The 26,255-nt window shown below is 61.4% G+C and overlaps 1 protein-coding gene and 1 long non-coding RNA gene across 6 annotated transcripts in view; one reads left to right on the top strand and one right to left on the bottom strand.

Annotated features, from left to right (window-relative positions):
• Nucleotides 1–380: 380 nt before the first annotated feature.
• Nucleotides 381–26,255, top strand: part of ADGRL1 (adhesion G protein-coupled receptor L1) — a 44,850-nt gene continuing 18,975 nt past the window's right edge. For 3 of the 5 annotated variants that reach the window (XM_045046872.1, XM_023246270.2, XM_045046880.1), the window contains exons 1-4: nucleotides 381–512; nucleotides 17,056–17,220; nucleotides 20,161–20,374; nucleotides 23,501–23,610. In XM_045046872.1, coding sequence (XP_044902807.1) covers nucleotides 17,151–17,220; nucleotides 20,161–20,374; nucleotides 23,501–23,610 — 394 coding nt within the window. In that variant the 5' untranslated portion in view covers nucleotides 381–512; nucleotides 17,056–17,150. Of the gene's footprint in view, nucleotides 513–17,055; nucleotides 17,221–20,160; nucleotides 20,375–23,500; nucleotides 23,611–26,255 lie in introns of those variants that run through there. The other 2 variants (XM_045046876.1, XM_045046873.1) reach the window with 1 other exon arrangement.
• LOC123382405 lies at nucleotides 22,486–23,505 on the bottom strand. The gene is made up of 2 exons (XR_006590710.1): nucleotides 23,019–23,505; nucleotides 22,486–22,678 (listed from the first exon to the last, which is right to left on the bottom strand). It is a non-coding gene; the product is annotated as an uncharacterized LOC123382405 (long non-coding RNA).

Genomic DNA, 26,255 nt, shown 5'->3' with positions numbered 1-26,255 from the left:
CCCGTTAACCCCCCGGCCGCCGCCGCCGCCGCCGTCGTCGGAGGGGGCTGGGAAGTCGCCTGGGCGCACACGTGCCGCCTCCGTCGGGGCCGCGGAGCTGCGGGGGAGATGCGGGCCGCTGTCGGCGCCGCCTCGGGGGGCTCCGCCTCGCCCCAGCCCCCGGAGCTCTGACGCCGCCCCCGCCCAGCCGCCTCCGCCGCCTCCCTCTCCGGGAGGGGTGCAGACCCGCTCGCCCCCAGCCCCGAGCCTCTGCCGCCGCGAGGGGGCCGCCTTTGGAGCTGTATAATCCGTTTTTTTTTTTTTTTTATTTTTTTTTATTTTTTTTAAATTTTTGGTTAGTGGCGGCGGTGCTGGGCCGGGGGAAGGAGGGGACACGGAGGCCGCCCTCGCCCCGCCACCCCTCACCCTTTTCCCCCCCGCCCCGGTTCCGGGAGATGTGCCGGGCGGGGGGCCGGGGTTCGCGGAGCCGCAGGAGAGACGCGCAGGGCCGACCCCGGAGCTGCGCTGGACAGGTGAGTGTCTGTGGGTCCAGGGCGAGGGGGACGCCGCACCTGGGCCAGGTGTGCGGGCCGAGGCGGGTGGGGGGAGGACGGGAGCCGAGGCCTGTCCGGGCCGCGAAGGGGGAGGGGATGCTGGAGCCGCGACTCACTGCACCTGAGCCGAGGGGAGTCGGGGGCGGCCTGCACTTCGTATCCACCGGCTTGGGGGTCAAGAGGGGCGGCCCCCACGGAGCGCCGGGGACGCTGGGGTGCGGATGGGCGGCCGCGGGGTGCCCGGCGGGGGGAGGGGACCGCGAGTGTGCCCGCGCGTGGCTGCGTGTGCCCGCGCGCGCTCCAGCCTTTGTGGGGAAGCGGCGCGGCGGTGCCTGCGTGTCCCCGGTGCGTGTGCGCGCGGGTGCTTGGCGCCCTGTTTGTGTAGGTGTCTGGGTGTGAGCGGAGAGGGTGCGTGTGCGCGCCGCGCGCGGGCCCCGGCCCCCGGAGGAGCAGTGTCGAGGGCTGGCACCGCAGGATGCTGGGCTGGGGATTGTTTTTCTCCGGGAGGCAGAGACGCGGTGGATGGGGAGGGGTCCGTCTGGGTGTCCCGCCGGCCGCAGCGCGGGGGGCACCGCTGTCAGGAGGTGGGCAGCTCGGCTGCGTCTTCTCGCTCCCGCTCTCGCTGGCACCCGGTTAAGCCTGGAAAGCCGTTGGGTTTGATCCACCCGGATTCGGGCTCTGAGGGCGAGAGCCCTCCCTCTCCCCCAGGTGTTCATTGGGTCCAGCTATGGGGAATCAACTGTCATCCTCCCATCGGAGGGTCCCGGGACGGGAGTCCGGACCAGAAGAGGGTGGAGAGTGCTGTGGGTGCTCCGGCCCTGGCCAGAAAAATGCCCCTGCAGGCATCGCTTCAGTGAACCCCCAGCACCCCTACGAAGACAGCACTCTGCTTGCACAGCCCCCACGCACGGCCCTGTCCCTACTCTTCCAGTCTAGGTCAGCACCCAGCCCCATCCCTGCCCAGCCCCTCACTGTACCTTCCTGGCCGTAACCACTGCCCCCCCCCCCCCCGACCCTCCCCAGTGGTGGCAGCTGCGCGGGTGTCCAGCCGTCCCAGGCTTGAGGCAGGGCCCCCTTTCCTCCTGGCTCCTGCAGGACCCAGGGCCTGGGTTAGTCTGCCCACATCCAAACATGTGGTGTGCCTGGGGGAGCAGGGGGAGGGGTTCAAGATGGCTGCCAAGATGGCTGGTCGCCTCTCCGCCTCTCTCTGTCTGTTTCTCTTTCTCTCTCTCCCTTTTCTGCTTGCTCTGGTCCCTTGGCTGCTGCAGGAGTCATCGCAGAGAAGGGGTCGGACAGTGTGGGGACAGGTGTGGGGGACTCCTAAGGATGATGCCTGCTCTAGGCCTGTTGACCTCAATGCTGTTTGCTTCTTGGGGAGAGGCTGTTGGTCTCTGTTCTTCTTTCCAGCACCCCAGGGGCCGGCGTGGGCTTGTAACCTGACCCCAGACCCCATCCGTTCAGCCCCGCTCACAGCTGGGGGCTCCCTGCCCTCCACCTGCTCTTCTAGGCCTGGCACCTGAATTATCATCGGGATGGTGCGGTGCCCCACGGAGGGTCCCCGTCTGTCATCCTCTCCGTCTGCCCCATGGCCGGGGGCTCAGGACTCCCAGCGGGGCTGGGGCAGGCCCCAGCTGTGGGGGCAGGTGACTTCTCTTTCCTCCCCACTCCCCACCCACTAATGCCAAATTTATTACTTAAAAGCAGGATGAAAACAGGGAGAATAAGAGAAGGAATACAACCTTCATTATCATATCGAGAAAATTATCCGTGATTTTCCTAACTAGCAATTTGCCTGCCATGCCGTTCAGAACTGACTTGCCCATTAATTACAGAGATGAAAAATCATCTGGAAAGCGGAAAAGGGAACTAATTCGATCCCTGGCTGGCGGCAGTGGCACCCATGCCACGAGCCACATACATGTACGCGCACATGTGAGCGCCGGCCCTCCTACTGTGACGGCCACCTTCCCTCCTCTCCCTTGGTGACCTCCCGCAGGGGCTTAGCCCGCCCCATGCTCGTGGTCCCTGCCCTCCAGTGCCTCACGAGGCCATCCCTCTACAGGACGCCCACCCCAACCCCCCGCTCTTGGGGAGCTGGCTTAAGGCATGATCACCCCTGCTAATGCCTGCCTTTGGGCTTGGAAGCTACCCAGGGTTAGGGAGGGCGGGAAGACGGGGCCGGCGTACCTGGGCCATGGTGCCTGTGGGGAAGAGGTGGAAGGGAGACTCATGAAGCCCTGTGTCTATTCCCAGCGTGCCCTGGGGAGCCTAGGAGGACCCCCACCAGGTGTGTAGGGGAGGGGCTGGCGGGCTCCCTGGCTGCACTGCTGTCTGCATCTAGCGGTCTGAACTCCTGGCCCTGGGGGTGGGGGGCTCCACCTGTGAGCTGCCTGCATCTGGGGTGTGCAGCTTCCTCGCACCCCCAGGCTGGTGGGAGAGCATGAGCCCCAGTGTGGGCATCTGGTGTGGGGGGGTGCTGATCCCAAGGGGCTGTGCTGCTCAGCTAGAGCGGGTACCCCTAATGCGGAAGAGGAGGAGGGGGATCCCCGCTGGCTGTGGGGAGCTGAGCTCCAGGTCTCTGCTCCCTCCTACCTCTCCAGCCAGCTGTGTGGCCAAGGACAAGGCTCCGATTTCAATGTGGGCTCCTCTCAAGGATCCGATTTCCAGCCGCCAGACATTTCCCTCTTTGTTGGGGGGGGGGGCGTGGGTGTTCCCTGGGTCTGGAGTCTGGACCCGACCGCAGTGACCCTGGACGTGCCTGAGCAACCGAGCCTTCCTCCTGGGCCGGGTGTTGGCCGCCCCCATCAAAGAGGAAAGCAGGGTCCCAGGACGGGAGGCTGTTGCCGGACAGAGCCACGGGCGGGGGGAGGTTCTCATCGCCCCCAGAATCCAGTCCTCTGTCAGATGTCTGTGTGTTCTGTGTGTGCGATTTGGACGGTGACCCGGCTGAGCCTGGCTGCGATCACGTGTCCAGCAGGCTAGTCCGATGCTTGTAGGGGTCTCCTGTGTGCTGGCGTTTGTGAGTTTTGCAGAGCGAGTGGCCCCGTGTTTGTCTGTGGCTCCACACAGGAGCGGGGGGTCTGTATCTCATGTGGCAGGTATGTGGACACAAGGCTTCTTGGAACGAGGCTGGGTGCACCTCTTCGTGCAGTCTGTGCTGGTGATGCCATGGGGACAGTGCCCTGTCCTCGTGGAGCTCTTAGTCTGGCAACACGTAGGGATTTCAGTCAAGGGGCTTGTATTCCAGGAGTTAGGGAGAAGGTTTGTGGCAGCCCCGGTGTCCACGTAATACAGCAGGTTCCGGCACCGGGCCATCTTGGGGTTTGGCCCTGCGTGACCGTCCCCAACACCTCGTCCCCTTCACTCCCTCTCTCCTCACTTCTCCACCAACATGTTAAGTACATTTCGACCCTGGGCCTTTGCACTGGCTGTTCTTCCACCCAGGACTCTCACCCAGCCGTCCACAAGGCTTTTGCTTCTTCACCCGCTTCACATGTCAGCCCCCGCCCCCGTAACCTTTACCCCGTGCAGCCTGTTTAAAATCGCAGCCTCCCACCCGCCTCCTGACTTTGCCTAGCATGGATGCCTTTTCGCACACTCTGTCATCTATTTATTTATTGTGCCTGTTTCTTTGTCATCTGTCTCCCCAGCCAGGATCCAAGTGCTCAGGGAGTTTATCACTTGGTTTGCTTTTGGACCCAAGGTGTCGAGACTCATACCTGGCCCACAGTAGGTGTTCAAGAAATCTTACCTGAGTGAATGGGAGGGGGCCTGTCAAAGGACGGGAGTCCTCTGGCTGTGTATAGTGAGGGCTCCCCACCCACCCTGCCCCTTTGGGGGGACCGAGGGCCGCCGCTAGGGGCCTGACCGGGCCATCTCTGCACCTGTTCCCCGTGCCCACCTGTGAGCCCACCTGTGCCCACCAGCTCTCTCTGAGCTGGCCTCATGGGTGCTCCAGTGTGTGAGGGTATCTGTATGGAACTGCGCACGCTATGGGGTGGAGAGCCTGAGGTGGGAAATGTGGGGGCCCTCTGTTCGGCGGGGGGATTGGAAACCCAGGGTCAGGGCCCAAGCAGCCCCTCCTGGTGGGGCACTGACCCAGCCTCTCTGTCTCATGGGATGCGCCCCTCACCCCTGTTTCCAGTCTGCATTGGCCCTGGGGAAATAGCCCAGCAGAAGCCCCCTGCCTCCCCACCCCCAACTCCAAAATTTGGGGAAGATAAAAACTCTAATAAATAGATGCTGAGGCTAAAAATAGCCCTGCCCCCCCCAAAGCTAAAAATGGTCAGGGTCCCTCCCTCAAGGCTAAAAATACCCAGGAAGTCAGGAATGGGCAAGTCAGGGAGCCAAGCGGGAGCTCCTGTCCGGCCCCTGGAGAGGTGGCACAGGCAGGCGAGGGGGTCTCCGAGCCATGGCGGTCCTGGGATCGGGGCCGGGTCATTCTCTGCGGGGGCTGCCCTGTGGGTCACAGGACTGTGGCCAGCATCCCCACCCTGCACCCTCCAGATACCGGTAGTATCCCCTCCGCCCCCGACTGAGACCCCAGACATTGGCAAACAGCCTGGGACCGAGAACAGACTTGTGCCTCGTTGGGAACTACTGCTCAGGACCAGGGGTCAGCACGCTTTCTCTGTGAAGAGCCAGATAGTAAGTTCGGGAGACTTACAGGTCGCCCACCTGCTCTTCTCATGCTGTTCCTCTGCCTCCTCTTGAAAACCTTTTGTTTATTTTTTTTTAACGTTTGTTTTAAATGTTTATTTTTGAGAGAGAGAGAGAGAGAACATGTGTGGGTGGGGGAGGAGCGGGGGGGGGGGGTGGGGGACAGAGGATCCGAAGCGGGCTCTGCCCAGATAGCAGAGAGCCCGATGTGGGGCTTGAACCGACAAACCGTGAGATCGTGACCTGAGCCGAAGTCCGACGCTTAACTGACTGAGCCACCCAGGCGCCCCTCTTCACAACGTTTAAAGTGTGGCAAGGCCACTCTTACTCCACCGGCTGTGCAAAAACAGGGAGTGACTGGGCCATCGGTGGTCAGCTCCTGCCCTAGAGTACCCCACAGTTGCCCTTGGTGGTGGAAGCCGGGGCACCTGTGGGTGTACCCTCCTCAGCAGAGGAGAGCCCCCTTTGGGGCGCACTTGTGCACTTAAGTACACAGCAAGTCTGATACAGTCTGTCCCTGTTGCCTCCCTGCCCTCGTCTCTTCCCACTCCCCCATGCTCCCTCCACTGGTCACAATGGCTTCCTCACTTGTCCTCAAACAAGCACTGGCCAGCCCCAGGACCTTTGCACAGGCTGTGCTCCCTGACAGGAACTCTTTTCCTTGGACACCTGTACGGCTCCTCCCTGAACCTTTGTGGGGCTTTGCTGCAGTGTCTGGGCTTTCTACATCACTCTATTCTAAGTTGTACACACTACCCACTCCCCCCCGCCTTCTGCCACACACACACACGCACACACACACACACACACACACACACACACACACACACACACCAGAGCCCCTGTTCCTCCGCGATACTGGTACATCATGGGACGGACTCCTTTAGTGCTCTTTGTGTCTGGCTTCTCCACAGATGTCTGTCCAGCACCTAGATGAGTGCCTGGTACAGAGGTGCCCTACAGAGGATACATGCGATCGTCATATATTACTCCTAAGCCCCGTAGCCACTGCGGGAGGCTTCCATCCCACTTCCGTGGGGGAGAGGCAGAATTCTGAGGAAGAACACGTAGCCTGAGGTGGGCAGAGCTGGGATTTGAACCTAGGACCCTGGGACTCTTCCCTCTTGCCCTGCTAGGCATCATCTCCCCCTCTCTCTGGTCTCTGTACCGCCCCACCCCTGCCCCTTCACTGCCAGCATCTGGAGGCCCAGAGACTCCTGCGGCCTTCCACCCTGCGCCTTGGGCCCTGGCTCCTCTGACCGTTTTCAGCTGTGTTCTGTCATGCCCCGAGTGCAAGGCTTTGGTTTGGGCAGGGAACACCATGAGGTGGAAAGAGACCACAGGCCACCACGGTACCAGCCTCCCATGGTAAGGAGCCTGGAGGAGGCACCTGATGAGTCTATCAGTCAGGGAAGGCTTCCTGGGGGAGGGAGCCTCCCAGCTGCAGCCTGGAGGGGGAAGGAGGGATACAGTGGAGGGGAGAGAGAGCGTGTGAGGAGAGGCCCGCCCTGAGGTCAGAAAGAAGGTGGTGGCTCCACGGGGAAAAGGTAAGAAAGATGTTTTCTGGCCAGGTGTGTAGAGAGGAGGCTGGAGGCCGGTCTTGGGGGCAGAAGGATTGAGTTTGTGCCATGGGGCTGGGAAGGCCTATGGAGGGGTCAAGGCCCGCCGGACAGGATGGGAATACTCAGCGTGAGTTCTTGCCGGTTCCTGCGTGGGAGAGAACTACAGAGGGTAAGAAGAGAGGCCGGGAAGCCAGCAGGAACAGGAGGCTACTGCGGGCTCTCAAAGTGCAGGCTCCGGAAGGGGCCTTGAGACATCAGGGCTGGTGCGGAGGGTTTGAGACCAGAGTTGACAGGGTTTTGCGGGTGACTGGTAGGAGGGTGGAGGAGAGGAAGCGCGGGGTGAACTCCAGGTTCCTGGCTTTGACGGCTGAGTGGACAGGGAGAAAAGAAGGGGGTGGGGATGGGGAGCCCCCACTGCTCTCAGCAACCCCCCCCCCCCCCCGCAGTCTAATCTCCCTTGGCAACAGAAGGGAGTCTGTGAACTTCCGAGTCAGGCCATGTCCCTGCTCTGCTCAGAACCTTCCTTGGCTCCCACCTCGCTTGGAGAAAAAGCCTGTGTCCTACCCCTTGACTCACACCTACTAGCCCTGTCCCGTAACCTCCCCTAGCCCTCAGCCTCTTCCCACTCTCCGCCTGCTCGCTGGGCCGCAGCCACACGCCGGCAGATTCCTACCTCCGAGCCTTTGCACGTGCGGTTCTCTCTGCCCGAGATCTTTCCCCAGGTCCCTGGGTGGCTCACGTCCTTGACACTTCTGTTAAAATGTCTCCTTCCAGGAGAGGTGTTCCCTGAGCACCCCACTTACACTTGTCCCCACAGATACACCCCCACACTCTCCCTCCCCTTCAGGCCTGTTTTCCTCCAAAGTACTTGTGACCCAGTGGGAACTAGGTGACTGTCCGCTGGATGGACAACCTCTTCTCTGGGCCTGTTTTTGTCTTTGTTCATTAAACAAATTAAGTACTTGTTCTTGCCCAGGGCTGGGCATGCAACAGAGAGCCAGAATGACCCGCGATGGAACTTTCCCTGAGGAGTCCCCAGCTGGTGGGAAAGACAGACATTCAACAGCAGAGCCCAAGTCCAGTCAGGGAAGCAAAGCGTGGAGGCCCAGTGTGCTGTGAGCGGGGCTATAGACCGACGCAGGCCATCCTTTTGAAGGAAGAATGGGGCAGGGGCAGGGGCCCTGGTACTGTGTGTATGGGGTAGGGGGAGAGGGGAGAGGTGTGGGGGAGCACTTTGGGAGGCTGGAGCAGAGAAGGGAGTGAGAAGGTGGCAGGAGACCGGAGCCTGAGATGCCATGCTAGGCCACCTGAGACAATAGGGAGCCATGGAGGGTTATAGGCTGGGAGGGACATGATTGGGTTTTTATTTTGCAAAGATCACTTGGGCTGGGTGGAGAGTGGATGGGGTGGGAATGGCAGATAGATGGGGGAGACCGGGGAGGAGGCCCTGGGGTCAAGGGCTTCCTCGAATGGCCCCCACCCCTCTGTGGTCCAGGCCACTGGTCAACCAGAGTGACCTTTTATTTAGTTATTTAGTTATTTTTTAAATGTTTTTATTCATTTTTGAGACAGAGAGAGACAGAGCATGAGCAGGGGAAGGGCAGAGAGAGAGGGAGACACAGAATCTGAAGCAGGTTCCAGGCTCTGAGCCGTCAGCACAGAGCCCGACGCGGGGCTCGACCCCACAGACTATGAGATCACGACCTGAGCTGAAGTCAGACGCCCAACCGACTGGGCCACCCAGGTGCCCCCAGAGTGACCTTTTAAAACTGACAAGACAGACAAAGCCCACCCTGTGGCACTGACATCTAGTGGGAGAAAAATAATAAGCAGATAAATCAAATGCGTGGCTGGCATGCTGGTGATGGATGCTGCGGAGAGAAAAGCTGGAATAGGAGGTAGGAGCACTGGGGCCAGCGGGGCCTCCCTGAGCAGGCAGCAGTGAAACAAAGACCTCTAGGCCAGGTAGAAGCCGTGCAGGTGTCTGGGGAAGAGGGAACAACCCGTGCAAAGGTCCTGAGGTGGGACCACGCCTGATGTTCTCCTCCAGGAAATGGGGGGCTGAGCGAGCAAGGAGAGCGGAAGGAGGTGAGGGCAGGGGTGGGATAGAGCGTGCAGGGCCTTGTGGGCCCCGGGGAAGGACATGGGCTTTTGTTCCCAGCGAGGTGGGAGTCCTAGAGGGTTCTGAGCAGAGGAGTGTGCCCGACTCAGGTGCTCACGGGCACCCTCTGGTCACTGTGGGAGGAACAGGCTGCGGGCAGCGATGGCCCGAGACCTGAGAGGCCGAGGCAGGGCTGCCCAGGGGACAGGTGATGGGGCTGGACCAGTGAGGGCCGAGGAGTGGGAAGAGAGCAGATTCTGCAGGAGGGGCCGCGGGAGCTGCTGGGGTTGGAAGTGGGGTGAGAAGAGGAGAGGGGTGTGGGATGAGCACCCGGGAGGCCTGGGCTGCCCTCTGGGGAGATGGTGAGATACGGGGCCGGGGCCGGGGTGGGAGGCTTTGGGAGGACCCTGCCCTCTCTGAGCCCGCAGCGTCCTGCCCAGGGGAGGGCTGTGTGCTCGGCGCTGTCTGGGTACTCGCTCCACCTCTGCGAGGTAGGCTGTTAGTCCTGAGTTGAGACGGGAAATGGGCTCTCAGAGGCAAAGAGCTGAGCCTGAGTCCACACCAGATTCAGACCCTGGAGCCTGGCCCTTGTACCTTCCCCTGGGGGCCTGCTGCTGCTTTACGCTGCCAGGCCTGAGGGCTTCCTGGAGGAGGCAGGTCTGTGGAGCTGGGCTCTCAGGCTGCTGGGTTTGGGGCGAGAGGCAGGAGATTCCTGTGGAGGGGCAGGGCCACGAGGGGCCCTGAGCTCCTCACCTCCCTGCTTGGTGTCCCCCCAGGCATTCAGACTCCCACCTACTCGAGGGGAGGGTTGCCATGGCAACCGCACTCTAGGGCAGACTAGAGGCGCCCCCTCTTCTCCAGCAGCCGGTTCTCCTCCTGTCACCCTCCCCTGCCCCGTTTCAGGGCACCCGAGGACAGAGCCCGGGCTGTGTCACCCGCTCTCAGGACCCCCGCCGCACCCCTCCCCCTCGACTCAACCCTGACGTGGGGCTCAGGAGCAAACAGGCAGGTGTGGGACTGGTGCACTGCCCACGTGACGTGGGGGTTGGACACATGCCCGGGGTCTGGTCCACCTTGCGGCGTGAGGGCAGCAAGCCCTGTGTCCCACGCATTGAAGTAGGGTCACCCAAGTCTGCGGAGGCTTGAGGTGGGGACAGACGCAGGTGCAGGCTCGTCTGGCCCCGTGGGTGCAGCACGTCTGGGTGTGCCCAGCTCTGGGGGTGCCGTCACACAGAAGCGGTGGGTCCCGGAGAAGGGGGCTGTCCCGGCCACCACAGTCTCCCCAGCCGAACCTCGGGGGCCAGCCTGCCTGGGTTCAGAGTCCCTTGAGCAGTGGGGTGCCCCGGGACCTCACTTTCCCCCTCTGTACCATGCGGGTGCGTGCCCCCCCCACCCGCCCTCCCCGTGTACTAAGCTCTCAAAAGGACCAAACGCGCCGTGTGTATACGGTGCCTGGGATGGGGCACAGAGGTGTCAGCTGCTGTCCCTGGCGTCACAGGAGGGTCTGGGACTGGCGATCCCAGAGTTTGTGCCAGGCTCTCTGAGGCTGTGCGACTCAGCCCCGCCCCCATCTCTGTCCCCCACCCGCCCCCATGTGTCCTGACCCCCCGGGGGTGCGTCTGCCAGAGCTGCCCCGACCGACCGAGTACCCCAGACTGGCAGGCTTTCACCACGGAAACTTATTATCCAAGTGCCGGAGGCCAGACGTCCAAGGTCCAAGTATGGGCTCGGTGGGTTCCTTGTGGAGGCTCTGAGGGAGCGTCTGTCCCGTGCCTCTCCCGTGGCTTCTGGGGGTTCTGGGGCACGCCTTGGCGATCATCCCGATCCCTGCCTCTGTCCTCCCCTGCTGTATGCCACGCATCTGCATCTACGTCTCAATATCCCCTTTTCCATGAAGACACCAGCCACGCTGGGTGAAGGCTCATCCTAACGACCTCATTTTAACTTGATTACCCGTTATTTATTTACTTATTTATTTTTATATTTATTTATTTTTTTAAATTTTTTAACGTTTATTTATTTTTGAGACAGAGAGAGACAGAGCATGAACGGGGGAGGGTCAGAGAGAGGGAGACACAGAATGTGAAACAGGCTCCAGGCTCCGAGCTGTCAGCACAGAGCCTGACGCGGGGCTCCAACTCACGGACCGCGAGATCGTGACCTGAGCCGGAGTCGGCCGCTCAACCAACTGAGCCACCCAGGCGCCCCTATATTTATTTTTGAGAGAGAGAGAGAGAGAAGGAGAGAGAGAGAGTGGGGGAGGGGCAGAAAGAGAGGGAGACACAGAATCCAAAGCAGGTTCCAGGCTCTGAGCCATCAGCACAGAGCCCAACGCGGGGCTCGAACTCACAGACTATGAGATCATGACCTGAGCCGAAGTCAGACACTTAACCGGCTGTGCCACCAGGCACCCCAACTTGATTACCTTTTAAAAGACCAAGTCAGGTCCCATTCTGAGGTGCTGGGGTATAGGATTCCAACATACCTTTTTCTTGCTGGTGGGGGGCGGGCAGTTCATAACACCCCCCTCCGAAGGCCCCAGGGATGTTCAGGCTCAGGCCTCCTGGGACATGGCTCCCCCCTCCCCACGTCTGGCCTTGCCTCCCCGCTTAGGTGGGTGCCGGGTGGCAGGCCGAGCTGCCCAGGCCGGGTGGGCACACAGGCCAGGAAGGGAGGGCAGGGGACAGTAGTCACAGTGCCTGGCTCCTCCTACTCCAGCCCTGAGCTGGGGCCCGTTCTGGGAGTACCTGGGCTTTCTGGGGAGTGGCCTTCAGGGAGTGGGGGGCAGCCTGAAGGGAACGCTCTGTGTGGCCCTCAGGCAATGGTGCCCAGGCCCCCAGGTCACAAGCCCCCACCTCTGTCCCCTGGCATTCGTTGGGTAAGCATCTGCGTGACGACCTACTGTGTATCTCCGTGCCGGAGGTGGCCTGGGGAGCTTGCACTTTCCTGGGGGTGTGAAGGAAACCCACGAGTAGACAAGCGAGGTCTTGAGACAGTGACGTGATCAGTGGCGACGGTAGTGACAGCTGCTGCAGGGGACGCTCCTCAGTCACTGTGTGCCAGCCACGGCCCCGAGTGTCTCACGCGCATGAACTCCTCCTGCCAACGCGGCTGCCCTGGGCGGTTTCCTGTCTCACCCAGAGGACCTTACGGGATGGCGGGGGGGGGGGGGGGGGGCTGGGCGTGCAGGCACCAAGTGCACACAGACCGAACGGACTGGAGGCCCACCTGCCTCTCCAAGGAGGGCACATCTGAACTGAGATCTAAGGGACACAGACCGGGGCCACCTGGTGGGATTCTGCGTTGTCTCAGGGATCGTGGAGCGGGAGACATTGTCAAGAGTGAGAAGATGTCTGTAAAAGGAAAAGGACCCCTCTCTGGGACTCATAGAGGCTCAGTCGGTTTGGCTTCAGTCGTGATCTCACTGTTTGGTGAGTTCAAGCCCTGCGTCAGCCTCCCTGTTGTCCGCGCAGAGCCCGTTTGGATTCTCTCTCTCTCTCTCTCTCTCTCTCTCTCTGCCCCTCCCCTGCTGGTGCTCTTTCTCTCTCTCTCAAAAATAAACAAACATTTTTAAAAAAGAGACCCCTCTCTGGAAACAACCCAGGCGTCCCCAAACAAGATGTGGTCCATCCTCGTAATGGAATATTATTCAGCCCCAAAGAGGGATGAGGGGCTGACACAGGCTACAGTGTGGATGAGCCTGAGGGACGCCATGCTGAGTGACACAAGTTAGCCACAGGGGGATACATCCTGTGCGATTCCTCTCAGATGAGGTCCCCAGAGGAGTCAGTCGTAGAGGCAGAAGGTAGATTGGTCGTCGCCAGGGGCGGGGGCTAGCAGTGACCCCTAACGAGGACAGAGTCTCTGTTTGGGGTGATGACAGGGTTTTGGAAATAGACCATGGTGGCGATGGTGGCACAGCACCGAGAATGTAATTAACGCCATTGAATTATACACGTAAAAGCGGTTAAAATGACACATTTTATGTTACATGTCTGTTACACCGTAATTTTTTTTTTAATTTTTTTTCAACGTTTTTTATTTATTTTTGGGACAGAGAGAGACAGAGCATGAACGGGGGAGGGGCAGAGAGAGAGGGAGACACAGAATCGGAAACAGGCTCCAGGCTCTGAGCCATCAGCCCAGAGCCCGACGCGGGGCTCGAACTCACGGACCGCGAGATCGTGACCTGGCTGAAGTCAGACGCTTAACCGACTGCGCCACCCAGGCGCCCCTGTTTTTATTTATTTTTGAGAGAGAGAGAGAGAGAGAGAGAGAGAGAGAGAGAGAGAGAGAGAGACAGAGCACGAGCAGGGAGGGGGCAGAGAGAGAGGGAGACACAGAATCGGAAACAGGCTCCAGGCTCCCAGCCATCAGCCCAGAGCCTGACGCGGGGCTCGAACTCACGGACCGCGAGATCGTGACCTGGCTGAAGTCGGACGCTTAACCGACTGCGCCACCCAGGCGCCCCTGTTTTTATTTATTTTTGAGAGAGAGAGAGAGAGAGAGAGAGAGACAGAGCACGAGCAGGGGAGGGGCAGAGAGAGAGGGAGACACAGAATCGGAAACAGGCTCCAGGCTCCCAGCCATCAGCCCAGAGCCTGACGCGGGGCTCGAACTCACGGACCACGAGATCGTGACCTGGCTGAAGTCGGACGTTTAACCGACTGCGCCACCCAGGCGCCCCACACCGTAATTTTTTAAAGGCCCCTCTGGCTGCCGGTGGGGAGCCCAGAGTGTGGGAGCCAGAGGGGTTGGAGGCTGCTAGGGGGAGGCCAGGGCTGTCCGGAGAGCAGCTGCTGGGGTATCCTAACTCCTGAACTGGATGTCAGGGCGAAGGAAAGAGGAACCAAGGATTTCGACTCCCTGGGTTTCAGCCCAGGGACCCGGGGGGATGGTGGGACCATGGACTAATCTGGGGGGTGGGGTTGTTTTGGTCTGGCCAGGCTGGGAGACCCGAGGGAGGTGTAGACGGTGAGGAGAGAAGTAGGGCTGGCGCTCCGGTGTGGCAGTCTTGGGGGAGGCTAGTTGAGTCCCCCAAGGAGTGCGGATGGGGGAGAGGCCTGGGGACCCCGCCTGGGGTTCCAGCGCCTGGGTCCTGCGTGCAGCCCTTGGGGGTGGGAGCCACCTCGCTCAGATGCATGCCCCCTGTGTTCTGATACTGCTGTGCTGTGGACAGCACCCTTTGATGGGTCCCAGGCTGGCCTGTCCCATGCGTAGACTGTTGTCCTGACCAGAACCCCTCAGACGGAAGCGGGGTGGGGGAGGGGACAGCCGGCTCAGGTTCGCACCACTCGTGAATGGCAGAGTTGGATCCAGACCTAGGTGGGTTGGCTGCCCCCCCCCCCCCCCCGAGCCTGGCGTCCAGCAGCCTTTCCAGTATTAACCAGCCGCTAACTAGTTTAAGTCCCTCAGGGAGAACCAGGGAGGGAAGTGTCCATTGGGGTCAGAGTTTCTCCTGAGCCTGCTCATGGCTGGGAGATGGGGGGGGGGGCAGTAATGAGGAAGCCCCTGCTGCCCACAATGTAACATAGAACACTGTGAGGGGGCGCTTGGGTGGCTCTGTTGGTTAAGTGTCCAACTTCAGCTCAGGTCAGGATCTCACAGTTTGTGGGTTCGAGCCCCGCGTCGGGCTCAGGGCTGACAACCCAGAGCCTGGAGCCTGCTTTGGATTCTGTGTCTCCCTTTCTCTCTGTTCCTCCCCCACTCACACGCTGTCTCTCTCTCTCTCTCTCTCTCTCTCTCAAAAATAAAGATTAAAAAAACAATTTTTTTTAAATAAAATAAAATGCTGTGAAATGAACCCAAAGTGCAGGCCCTGTCCGGTCGGGGTTGTGGGGTGAGGCAGTAGAGGGGAGACTTCCTGAAGGCTGGGGATAGGGAGGGCGCAGGTATGGAGGGCTGTGCTGTGAGATTACTGCCCATCTCGCGAGAGGAGTCTGGGGCCCAGAAGGGGCCGTCCTGCCCGTGAGCGCGCCGCCCTGACCTTTATAATTCTTGAGAACCTGTGCCCTCAAGGAGCTTCTGGTCTAGTAGGGAAGGTTGACAGCAGACCTGCCGGCGTAAACAGGTAATTTCGGGTGTGGTCGAAAGCTGTACGTCAAAAACAGGGCAGAAGGATGCAGCAGGAACGTTTGGGGAGGTCGGGGTGGGTTGCTCTGCCCGCGTGGCCTCGGAGTTGAGCTCTGAGCCGAGAAAAGCCATAGCAGGTGTATGGGGACCGGGGAGAGCGTTCCAGGCAGAGAGTGGGGGGCGGGAGCTAGAGCATTCTAGGAACTGGAGGGGGCGGGTTGCAGAGCAGGGTGACGCCAGATCGCCAGTGGCCTCTAGGCCCTGCTGAGGAACGCAAGCCCCAGTGGAGAGCGGAGGGGAGGGTTAATAGGCAGATCACGTCATTCAGGGATCCCTTTGCCCTGAGTGGAGGGCAGGCGTGGAGGCGGATGGCGGCTTGGTCCCGGACGGTGGCACCGGGGGCCACAAGTGGGCAGGTTGGTGAGGTGCTTTGGAGGCAGAGTTCTAGGGACTTGCCGATGGAGCTTATGAAGGGGAGGGCTGGGGAGGGGTGAGGAATCGAGGTGGATTCCTAAGTTTGGGGTCTGAGATGCAACAAATGCTCATCGCTGTGTGCCAGGCCTGTTCCAGAAGCCGGGGCTAGGGCTGAGCAAAACAACCCAGTGTCCCGTGTCTGTGCAGGAGCTCTACCATACAGGAAGTAAATAGTTACATTTGAACAAAAGCCTAAAGGAGGTGAGAGGGAGCAGCCCTGTGGGTAACTGGTGGGCAGTCTAAGATACATGTGGAGGAACTGACAAGCGCAAAGGCCCTGGGGCAGGGCTTGGTGTGCTCAGGGAATAGCTGGAGGCGGGAGAGGCCTGAGCAGAAATGGGGTCAGGGAGCTAACTGGGCTGGTGGATAGGCTTTCACTTGGTGGGGGGAGAGACAGTAGTTGGGGCTCTGTTGAGAGATTCCAAACCGAAAATGAGAGCCGTGGTAGGTATCAGTTGGTCGATGGCATTGAAAGTGTGGGACAGATTGGGGATGACAGTGTGGGAGAAGACTGAGTGGGTGTTCACACACTGGAGAGCCAGTTAAAACATGGGGTGCTGGCCCTCCCCCGAGAATGAGTGTTTCTAGAAGTTCCTGGCCAGGCTGGCGCCCCTGGGCCAGGGCCGCCCTTGAGAACCATGGTGTAGATAGAGCAAAGGGCCAAGAGTAGAGATCTGGGTTTGCAGCTCTGAGAGCATCCAGGGGAGACCGAGGCGGCAAGAGGGAGGAGCAGCCGAGAGGGGAAGGAGTGGGTCAGAACCAAGCCCTGTGCCCAGGGACGGGCAGATGGGTGGGAGGATTGCAGGGAAGGGCACACGATGCCAGCTCCCCCCTCCCTGGCTCCCCAGGGGGCTGCACACCCCTCCCTACCTCCCCCCCCCCCACCCCACCGCCTGTCTCCAACTAACCTCGAGGGTCCCCCAGAGGGGAAAAAGGGGACTCAGTTGTCCCTGGTCCCGATCTGTGGCGCCAGCCAGCTGGATTCCTCGAGGGTCCCCCAGAGGGGAAAAAGGGGACTCAGTTGTCCCTGGTCCCGATCTGTGGCGCCAGCCAGCTGGATTCTAATTAGCTACCAGAGCGGGAGAGACAGGAAGCAAGGGCTGGGGGGCGGGGCCTGGACTCCTGCCCAAGACTGGGAGGCTAGTGAAGCAAGTCAAGGCCAGGATGCCTGGGTACCCGGCCCCTGCCCCCATGCTGTGCCGGGTGGGGAAGCTAGGTGGGGGAGACAAGAGGGCAGGGTTGGGGGTTGGGGATGGAGAAGAAGCTTCCAGAAGGTCTTTATCCCCCGTGACATCCCAGTGAACCGCCCTTGCTACCTGAGGGGCACTGTCAGACCACGGGAGGTTCGTCCAGGAGGTTCCCTTTGGTTCAAGGTGCCCTGATGGGCGGGTCTGGCTGCCGGGGGTGGGGGTGAGGGTGGGCAGTGGAGTTAGCAGTGTAAGCCAGAGGTTCCGGGGGGCCGGTCAGCCTCTGGCCCAAGGGTGCGGCTTCAGTCAGACACAGCTGGCTCGAGAGAGGTCCCTTGACCGGCCCGTCTGGGGACTCTGGGGTGGAAGGCCTCGGCCACCGGCAAGGAGAGGGGACCAGCCCAAGCGCACCTCCTCCTGCGTCTGCTGGGGCCTCGCTCCCGCCTCACTCTCCCTCTTCTCCCCAGGCTGGTGGGCCAGGCCGTGGTGCCCACCTGCTGATGCGGGGCAAGGCCCCCCGCACAGGACACTGAGAGCCCCGGACCCGCCCCTGGCCGCCGCCATGGCCCGCCTGGCCGCTGTGCTGTGGAGTCTCTGCATCACCGCCGTCCTGGTCACCTCGGCCACCCAAGGTAGGTGCCGCTGGGGCTGGGGAGGGGCCAGCCTCCGGAATGCAGCTGGGCGGGCAGATGACAAGGTGCAGGACCTCCCAGCCACTTGGTAAAGCACCGCAGTCCCCACCTCGCTCCAGACCTCGGCGGAACGAAGCCAGAGGAGGACTTGGTAATTGCACCCCCTGGCACCACGGAGGGCTCCCCGGACCAGCCCCTCACCCCCAAAGCCCGGGGAAGCCGGGGGTCCTAGAACCTGGGACGCGGGCTGTGGCCTCCTGGGACCGGGACGGGCCTTCCTGGTGAGCCGCTACTCCTCTGTCTTGCGTGTGTGGCTTTCTCTGTGATTACATCTCGGAGGCCCTCACTGGGAAGAAGGCTTAATTAAAGCATGCCCGCTGACGTTTATTTAAAAACAACTAATTACCCGGCTCGGCCCTATGCCGGCCCCAGGATCCTGCACATGCGACAATTAGTGCCCCGAGCCCGCCCGCCCATCTTCACCAATTACTCAATTATGGTCCCCGTGGCAGGCCTAGGCGGGGGCAAGGGCAGGGCAAGGGGAGAGGCAGAAAGCAGGGGCCCGCTGGCCTTGTCCCTAGCCCGGGGGCCTGCCCCCAGCCGGCACCCCCTCAGCGCTGTCTGGAGAGCACTGTTGGCACACTTTGTGCCCCAGGGTCCCCTCCTGGAGCCCAATACTCCGGAAGGCCACAAAGGTGGAGGGGGCCTTACTCAGCCAGGCCCCAGGGCCTTGGCACCGCTCCGGCCAGCTGACACCCTCTGCTCCCCTGATGCCCACGTTCTCTGCCCGTCCGGGTCCTGCCCCACAGCCCCAGCTGGGCCGGGAGGGGCCGCTCCCACCCCCAGACCCATCTGAGCCAGCCTCCACCCCCGGCCTCCCTCCCGGGCCCGGGAAGGACTAAAATTAGCTGTGAAAGCAGATGGTGCTAGAGGAACACATGTAATACTTTCCCCCGAGTGAGACTCAACTCACCCCAAAAAACCCCGGGGGCCTAGCTGCCATCCCCCTCGGGCCTCCCACCCGACGCTGGAAGGACAGGTCTCTGAAAGGCACTGCCGCCCTCGTGCACCGGTTTTCTCCTGACCCACGAGCCACAGTCCCCACATCGGGCCCGTGGGTCACTCCGTGCATCCACGCCTCCCTCCAGCCCCTGGCGAGGCCTGGCGGAGCCCAGCGTCTGAGTAGGTGGCTGCCCCGGCAGGTGTCGGCCACGCGGAGCCCACTCTGTCCCGCAGAGTCTGGCTGCTTCGGTAATCCCACCGGTGGTGGGACTCAGCACCCGCCGCCTCGCCACATATCGCTTGCCCTTGTCGCAGCCCCTCAGCGGTGCCTTGAGGCGGGAGCGGCGGCTCCTCGGAGAAGGATCTGGGGCCACGGAGGTGGTCCGGTACTGGGCCAGGCCGTCAGCCGGGGATTTAAACCCCCTGGGTCCTCACACGGCACAGGATGGGCAAGGACGTGTGACAGTGCGACCCCACGGGGAGCTGACCCTCCCCACACAGGGCACCACGCTCAGTGCTTCCTTCAGGAACATTCTCTAGTGCACCGAGTCCTCGAAGTACATTCCTGGGCTGTCAGTGCCGATCTTACAGGTCGGAACCTGAGGCCCGAGGAGGCTAAAGCTGTGGCTGTCCGAACTGAGCACGCGTCGGAACCGCTAGTGGGCACACAGGTCCGAGGCTCCTGGTGTCACCCCCGAGATCCTGATACAGCCGGCCTGGGGGTGGGGGGGCAGAATCTGCCTTCTTAAGCAGCCCCCACGGGACGTCGGTGCCACCGACCCCCAGGCCATGCCGTGAGAGGCTCTGGCCCATCAGCCGAGAAGTGGCAAAGCCGGGCTCTGCGGTGTCCTCCCCGACAGGAGAGCACTTCCTCCCACGCCATCTCTCCTGCTTGCGTGGGGCGGTGCGAGGTTAGGGGAGCGCCCAAGACCTCCCTCACTTCCGACTCCAACTGCAAGTTCGGGAGTTCCTTAGACCACCCTCAGACGTGATGATTCACTAGAAGCGTATTCCAGAATGCTGTCGTGCTCATGGTGACAGCTTCTTACAGCCGACGGATGCAGAGGAAATCCGCCAAGGGAAGCGGTGTGTGGGGCAGCGTCCGGGAAGTTTCCGTGCCCAGGGCTCGTGGTTCGCCCCCTCCCCACGGAGTGGTCACACGTGCTGTGCGACAACACGCATGGTGCCCTGCCAACGTGGGACGCTCCCCGGGCCCCGCTGTCCAGAGCCTTCACTGGGGCTCAGTCATGTAGATGCGGGGGACCCCCCGCAGCACTGGCCTCAGTCTCCCGCCCTTCCAGAGGTCCACTGACACCCCAAGACTCCCAGCCTAGATCACGTCCTTACTGTGCTCTTTTGCTAGGCCTGCTATAACAACGTACCGCAGACTTGGTGGCTTGAAACAGCGGAAGTTTATTGTCTCGCGGTTTCTAGAGGCTTTAAGTTCAAGATCAAGTTGTCAGGGGGGCTGGCTCCTCCCAAGGGCCGTGAGGGAAGGAGCTGTTCCCGCTCTTTCCTGGGCTCGTGGCTGGCTGTCTTCCCTCTGTCTCTGTGTCCACATTTCCCCTCTTTATAAAGACAGTCGTCATACTGGGGCACGGCCGGCCTACCTTAACAGGCTCGGCTCATCTTAACTTGATGGCCTGTTTCAAATTTGGTCACATCCTGAGGTACGAGGGAGGAGGACGGGAGGACACAACTCAGCCCAAAACAGTGCAGACTGTCTGACCTGGCCCGAGGCCCCCAGGCCAACAAAGACGCTCATCGGGCGGGACGCTCCGGGTGCTTGGAGGCACTTCCCCAGGAGCCGAGGGCAGAGGCCTCACTACGCGGCTGGGCACGTTGGGAAGCCCGTTTTGCAGATGAGAGAACTGAGGTTCCTGGATGCAGCCCAAGCTGGAGGTGGGACCTCCTCAGCAGGGTCTTCCCTCCCCGTAGGCCTGAGCCGGGCTGGGCTCCCGTTCGGGCTGATGCGCCGGGAGCTGGCGTGCGAAGGCTATCCCATCGAGCTGCGGTGCCCAGGCAGCGACGTCATCATGGTGGAGAACGCCAACTATGGGCGCACAGACGACAAGATCTGTGACGCCGACCCTTTCCAGATGGAGAACGTGCAGTGCTACCTGCCTGATGCCTTCAAGATCATGTCACAGAGGTGAGAGGCCCCGGCCCCACCGGGCTCCTGGGAGGAGGGGTGGGGACAGTCCCTGGGGTCCCTGGATAAACACCCCCCTGGTCAGGGCACCCTGTCCACGCCCTCAGTCCTCCTTCCGTGCGTTCCGCACGGGTTTCCTGAGCACCTACTAGGTGCCGGGTCCCGTGCAAACAGCCGGTAAGACCCGGCCCGTCTTCCCCACCAACCTCCAGAAGCCCATCCCGAGACTAGTCGGGGGGGAAGGGGCAGTGTTGCGGTGTAAACGCAAGAGCAGGACAGGGTGAAGGTGTCACAGGCTCCGAGGGAGAGCCCAGAGGTCACTCAGGCTTCCCCAAGGAGGTGAAGCCTGAACGCAGATGACAGAAGCACACGGGAGTGTAAGAGAAAGCGAGTGCTTGAGTGTGCAAGGCTGTGTGTGAGTGTGACAGGTCTGCCAAAGCCTTTCTCACACCTGCTGCAGAAGTCCAGTTAGAGCTGGTCGGCTCCTGCTTCAAACCACGCCCACACTTGACCACTGCTTCCGTGGCCACAGCTCCCCCTGGGGTTGCCCTGTCTCGCCCGCTGCCGTCTGTTTCCCCCGCCCGCCCCGCAGCAGCCAGAGGGTACCTGTGAGCACCCACCTCACTCAGAGCGAAAGCCTGTCTTCCCCGAGGCCCACGAGGCCCTGCGCTCTGTGCCTTGTGCCCCTCTCCCGGCCCTCGCCCTCTCCACGCTCCCCCTCGCTCACTCGGCTCCGGCTGCCCTGCCTGCTCCTGACATACATCAGGCATCGTCTGCCACGGGCCTCCTCTGGGTCTTGGCACTGGCTGTTCCCCCTGCCGGGAATGCTGTTCCCTGACACCCGCACGGCTCCTCCCTCCCCTCCTCCGTAGATTTTCTCACCTAATGCTCGTCTTGGTGAGGCCCGTTTGACCACCCTAAGATCACTGCCCCACCCCACTTCCTAGCTCCTTCCCTGCTTTATCTTCTAGCCCTGACCTCTAGCCACAGTTCTGTAGAACAGAATAGTTCCCTCTGTTACTGTGTTCGTTTTGTCTTTGCCCCATGGGGACAGGGCGTTGTGTCTGTCACTGCTGTCCCCAGCCAGATACAGAGGCATTCACTGAGTTTTTGCTAAATGCCCGAGAGGGCATAAGGTTCACTCCAGGATCCAGAGCACAGAACTGAAGAAGGGGAGGAGGGCTGGGGCCAGCTCGGCAGCCTCTTGAATGTTGGCAGAAGATTCTAGAATAAGTCATGGGGCAGGGTCACTGAGAGCCTCCAGAGACTTTTGGGCAGGGCATGGGCATGGGCAGGTGGCTCTGACCGGTGGGCCAGGCTGGAGCCACCTCGTTCCCTCCCTCCCACCTTTTCTCAAATGTGCACCCTCTCCAGCGGTCCTGCCCCCCCTTCCCTCTCTGACACCCTGCATGGTGTCAACCTTGGCTTAGACTATGCCCCATCCTCCTTGGGGATCCCTTTCCTCCCACCTCCCGCCTCCCAGTTTCTCACTGCCCACTTCGTTCAGCGCCGGCCTCGGCGTCTGCGGTGTTCTCCCCGGCCCGGTTCCGGTGTCCGCGGGTTCTCACTTCCAAAAGGGGGGACGCTGTGCAGTGTGGTTACTGGGGCCCAGGGAGCGAGAGGCCGTTGCTCTGCCCTCTTGAAACCTGGAGGCTCCTCGTACTGCTTAGGGCTGACAGCCCCCGGAGCACGTACAGTGGCCTAAACAAGACAGGAGGCGAGAAGGCCACCCGCCTCCCGCTGTCTCGGTGCCTCCCTGCACCCATCCCGTTTGAAGGCCACCGTGGGCCCTTTGCCACCTCCCGGTCACGGCCAGCTGCAGGGGGAGGCTGGGACCTGCGGTCTCCGGCCCCTTTCTCTTCCAGACAGTGAGGTGACGTTCACATATCGCCATCCGTCATCTTAAAGCGGACAATTCAGTGCTATTTAATACGCGCGCCACCACCCCTGTCTGGTTCCGGAACATCTCCATACCCCCGAAGGGCAACCCCATCCAGTCACTGCCCCCCCCCCTCCCCCCGCCCCCAGCCACTCGACACCACCTGCTTTCTGTCTCTCTGGATTTGCCTGCTCCGGACGTTTCATAGAGAGAGAATCTGAGACGTGGCCTCTTGGGTCTGACTTCTTTTGCCCAGTACAGCGTTGCCGGGGTTCAGCCACACGGTGGCGCACCGGACCTTCTTTCTTTTTATTTTTATGGCCAAATAATGTTCCACGGCACGGACCGACCACATTTGGCTCATCCGTTCATCCGTCAGCGGACAGTGGGGCTGTCCCCCCACTTTGGCTCTCGCGACAGCGGTCCTGCCGTGAACGTACAAGCAGTTGTTTGAGCGCCCGCTTCCGGGTCTTTGGGAGCGCGGCTAGCAGGGGTGCAGTTGCCGGGTCCTGGGTAACCCTCTCCTTAACCTTCCGAGGCCAGTGCTCTGTGTTTTGAGCCAGGGGGATGAGGTGGGTGGGAGTGAGCAGATTCGTTAGTTAATGACCTTGGTTGGAGAGACAGCAGAGGAGAAACCTCGTTTTGTCGTTAGGGAGTCCCCTCACGTGCTAGCCGGGCTCCCGGGCAGCGGGTGGGGACTCCCGAGTCCCCTCGGGGCACTGAGAGGGGCTTCCGCACGAGGCCCAGAGACTGCCCGTGTCCTACCTGCGCGTGGTCACGGCGGCGCCGTCCAAAGGCCGAGACACGTACGCCTAAGACGTGGCCTGAGGTGGACGCAGAGAGGCGCCGTGAGCGTCTCGTTAGCAGCACTTTGGCGGAGACGCCACCTCGTCCCCGCATGCGTGGCCTCGCGTCTTATGGTCAATTCGGGAAAAACGCCAAGGATGTAACGGCAGGCGTGACCCTCCGATGGGATGAAAATGGCGAAGGGCAGCCGGGGAAGCAGTTTCTGGGGCGCAGCTCTGGCCCAGCCCTGAGGCTGAGAACAGAAGAAACCTGTGTGGTGGGAAAGAGAGAGCAGGCAGGAAACGGGACACGATGCCCACACGAGGCCGCCGGCCCTGGTCGCCAGAGTTTCTTCTCAGCCTGGGGGGGGGCGCGTTCCTCTCCCGGCCCTAGATGCCGCCCCCCCCTCCCCCCCCCAGTTCTAGGCCTGTCTTATCTCAGCTCCTTGTCTCTTCTCTCAGGTGTAACAACCGCACCCAGTGCGTGGTGGTTGCCGGCTCTGACGCCTTTCCCGACCCCTGTCCTGGGACCTACAAGTACCTGGAGGTGCAGTACGACTGTGTCCCCTACAGTGAGTCATCTTGTTCCTTGTGCGGACACGGGCCCTTCCCCCTCCCAGAAGCAAGCGAGGAGGAGACACCTTGACACACACACACACACACACACACACACACACACACGCACGCACGCGCACAGGGCCAGGTCGGGACCAGGTACTTGGGGGACAGCCGGGCCTGCTCCCTCCCTCACACATTTTCTTCTCCCAGCCCCTCTGTCCACACTCGGTACCTGCCCCACCCCCACCCCCACCCTCACAGACTTTGTCCCCATCCCCAGGGCACCTTCCCCACCTCTTGTTACCCTGGCCCATTAGCCCTGCTCCTGCACATGCCCCTCGCTCACTTAACACTTCAAGGCCAGAACTCTGGTCGGTGCGCTTATCAGTCTCCTTTTCCCTGGGCCTGGGCCTTGCTGCCCTCCAGCCTCTCTGCCTCCTTCCTCCTCTCACATCTCTTCCTTTCCTGACCCCCCCCCCCCCTTACACGCCTGCTCTTCCCTCTCACTCCATTTCCTTTCTCAACTCCCTCTCCTCTTTCTCGTCGCCCTCACTTCTCACATACTCCTAGTCCTGCCCCTTCCCAGTCCTGGAAGCTGGACTCCAAACCCATAGAGAGGCAGACCACCGTCTGAGGCCTGGCGGCAGATCTGGTTCGAAGGACTAGGGGCATCTTCCTCAGCTACTATCTCTTGGTTAGTTTGCCCATTACCATGGTAGCACTTCCTGTCTGCAAGGGAAGTGCTGCCATGTTGGACTCGAGTGCCCCCCCCCCCCCGGAAGCCTGAGGAGGGTGATCTGGGGAGCCAGGGGCCTGGCTTTCTTGCCTCTGGCCAAAGGGAGCAAACAAAGACAGGGTCTCTCCTCCTCAGCGCTCTGCTCTTAACATGGCCCCTCTTTCCCGCCCTCACTCTCCCTTCCCTTCTCCCCATCATCCATTCCCCTCCTCTCCCTGCCAGCTTCATGTAGCCAACCTGGAGGTAGGGCCTCCGGGCAGATGGGGGAGGAGGCAGGGCCACCAGAGTGTCAGAGAGTGGGGGGCAGGGGCAGGGGAGCAGGAGGCCCTGTGACTCTCCCTCCTCTGCCCTCCCACCCCAGCCGTCCCCCTCAACCTTTGATTTCTCCTCGCAGGTGATGGCGTACAGGCCGGGGGAAACAGGACCACCTATGTGCTTCCATAACCTTCTTTTCCTCCTCACCCTTTCCTTTCAGCCACGGAGGCCTCCAGCCGCCACCTGAGGGGGACGCCCATCTGATCTTTGAAGCCTCCCCACAGCACTGGGGACACTGCCCATCCACCCCCGTGGCTGGGGCAGCAGGGAAGGAAGGCGGGAGGCTGGGAGCATTGCACAGCAGGGAAATCAGGCTGGGTTTGCGGCTCGGCCTGGTTCTTGGATTTTCTGACTCTGAAACTTGAGCACATGACTTACCTTCTCTGAGCTGCGGCCAAAAGGAGGCGAGAGTCCAGGAGACGGTGTGTGTGAAACGCCTGACCTGAGGCTGGCCGCAGAGCTGGCTCCCTGTGGCAGGTGCGGGTGTAAACTCCCCCAGGGCAGAGGCTTCGTCTTCATGCCCCAGCGCCCAGACCCGAGCCTGGTTCAGGATGTGCTCAGCAAGGGTTCGGGTGCCCTTCCGGGCCAGCTTAGCCTGCACCTTCGTCCGTGATGGCGGGAGGGGCCCCTTCCCAGGGATGCGGCCAGCAGTAGACAGAATGTGGGTGAAGCGCCTCGTGCGCCCCGCACCATAGGTGTCAGAGAAACGGTGCCCGCTTCTGCCAGCTGCTCAGTGGCCTCAGTTGTGTCGTTTCACTTCACTGAGCCTCAGCTTCCCCATCCGCAGACAGGGCTCTTGAAAAACCACCTGGGAAGTTCCTAGCACAGCTCCTGGCACTTAGTCACTTACCAAGTGCTAGGTACCTGGTAGTCATTGCTTTCGTTGTGGCTACTTGCAGCGATTGTTACCAGTTAACATTACTGCCGTTGGTGATCAAAACCAAAAGTAATGACTAGTGACGAACACAGCTCCTCCTGAGGTAGGTGAGATAAAGGGCAGGAAAAGAAGACCTTGCTCCAAGTCGAGTCCAAAGCAAGTGCACGTCACGTGGGTGAAGAAGCAGGAAAAAAGTTACGCAGCATAGGGAGGAAAGAGGCCTACGGGCCTCCTGAAGCTGACCGCCCCCCGGCCCCCGAGGGTGGGCCAGGGGGCACGGCCCACAGAGACCTGGATGGCCCGAGCACGGGCAGCTCCGGCCTGGGGGAGAGAGCTAGCCTGAGCCCCGGGGGAGGCAGGACGCGCAGTGAATGTGTCTGGGACACGTGGGGCCGTGTGTGCCCTCGACGGGCAGGACCCGGGGGTGTGGGGGTGTGGCTCCTGGTTCCAGAAGCAGCGGGGACTGCAGTTAACAAGGGTGAGGGTAGCTAGGCCAGAGAACAGGAAGGCGGGCACTCACTCGTCCCACGATGTTCCTGTTCGCTGAGCACTTCCTGTGTGCCAGGCCCTGGATGAGGCGCTGGGAAGGAAGCCAAACACTCCCCTGGGGACTCCCTGCCTGTGCCTGTAGAGAGGCGGCAGGGGAGCAAGGCCCCGGCCAGAAGTTCCTGAGGGGCCAGGGACACAGAGCCTGAAGGGGGAGCAGCCTGGGCAGCCATCTGGCCCTGGGC

The sequence above is a fragment of the Felis catus genome, chromosome A2 (assembly GCF_018350175.1).
Source record: "Felis catus isolate Fca126 chromosome A2, F.catus_Fca126_mat1.0, whole genome shotgun sequence".
Taxonomy (NCBI): Eukaryota; Metazoa; Chordata; class Mammalia; order Carnivora; family Felidae; genus Felis; species Felis catus.
The sequence above is the reverse complement of the archived record's forward strand: the minus strand, read 5'-3'. Positions and strand labels throughout refer to the sequence as shown.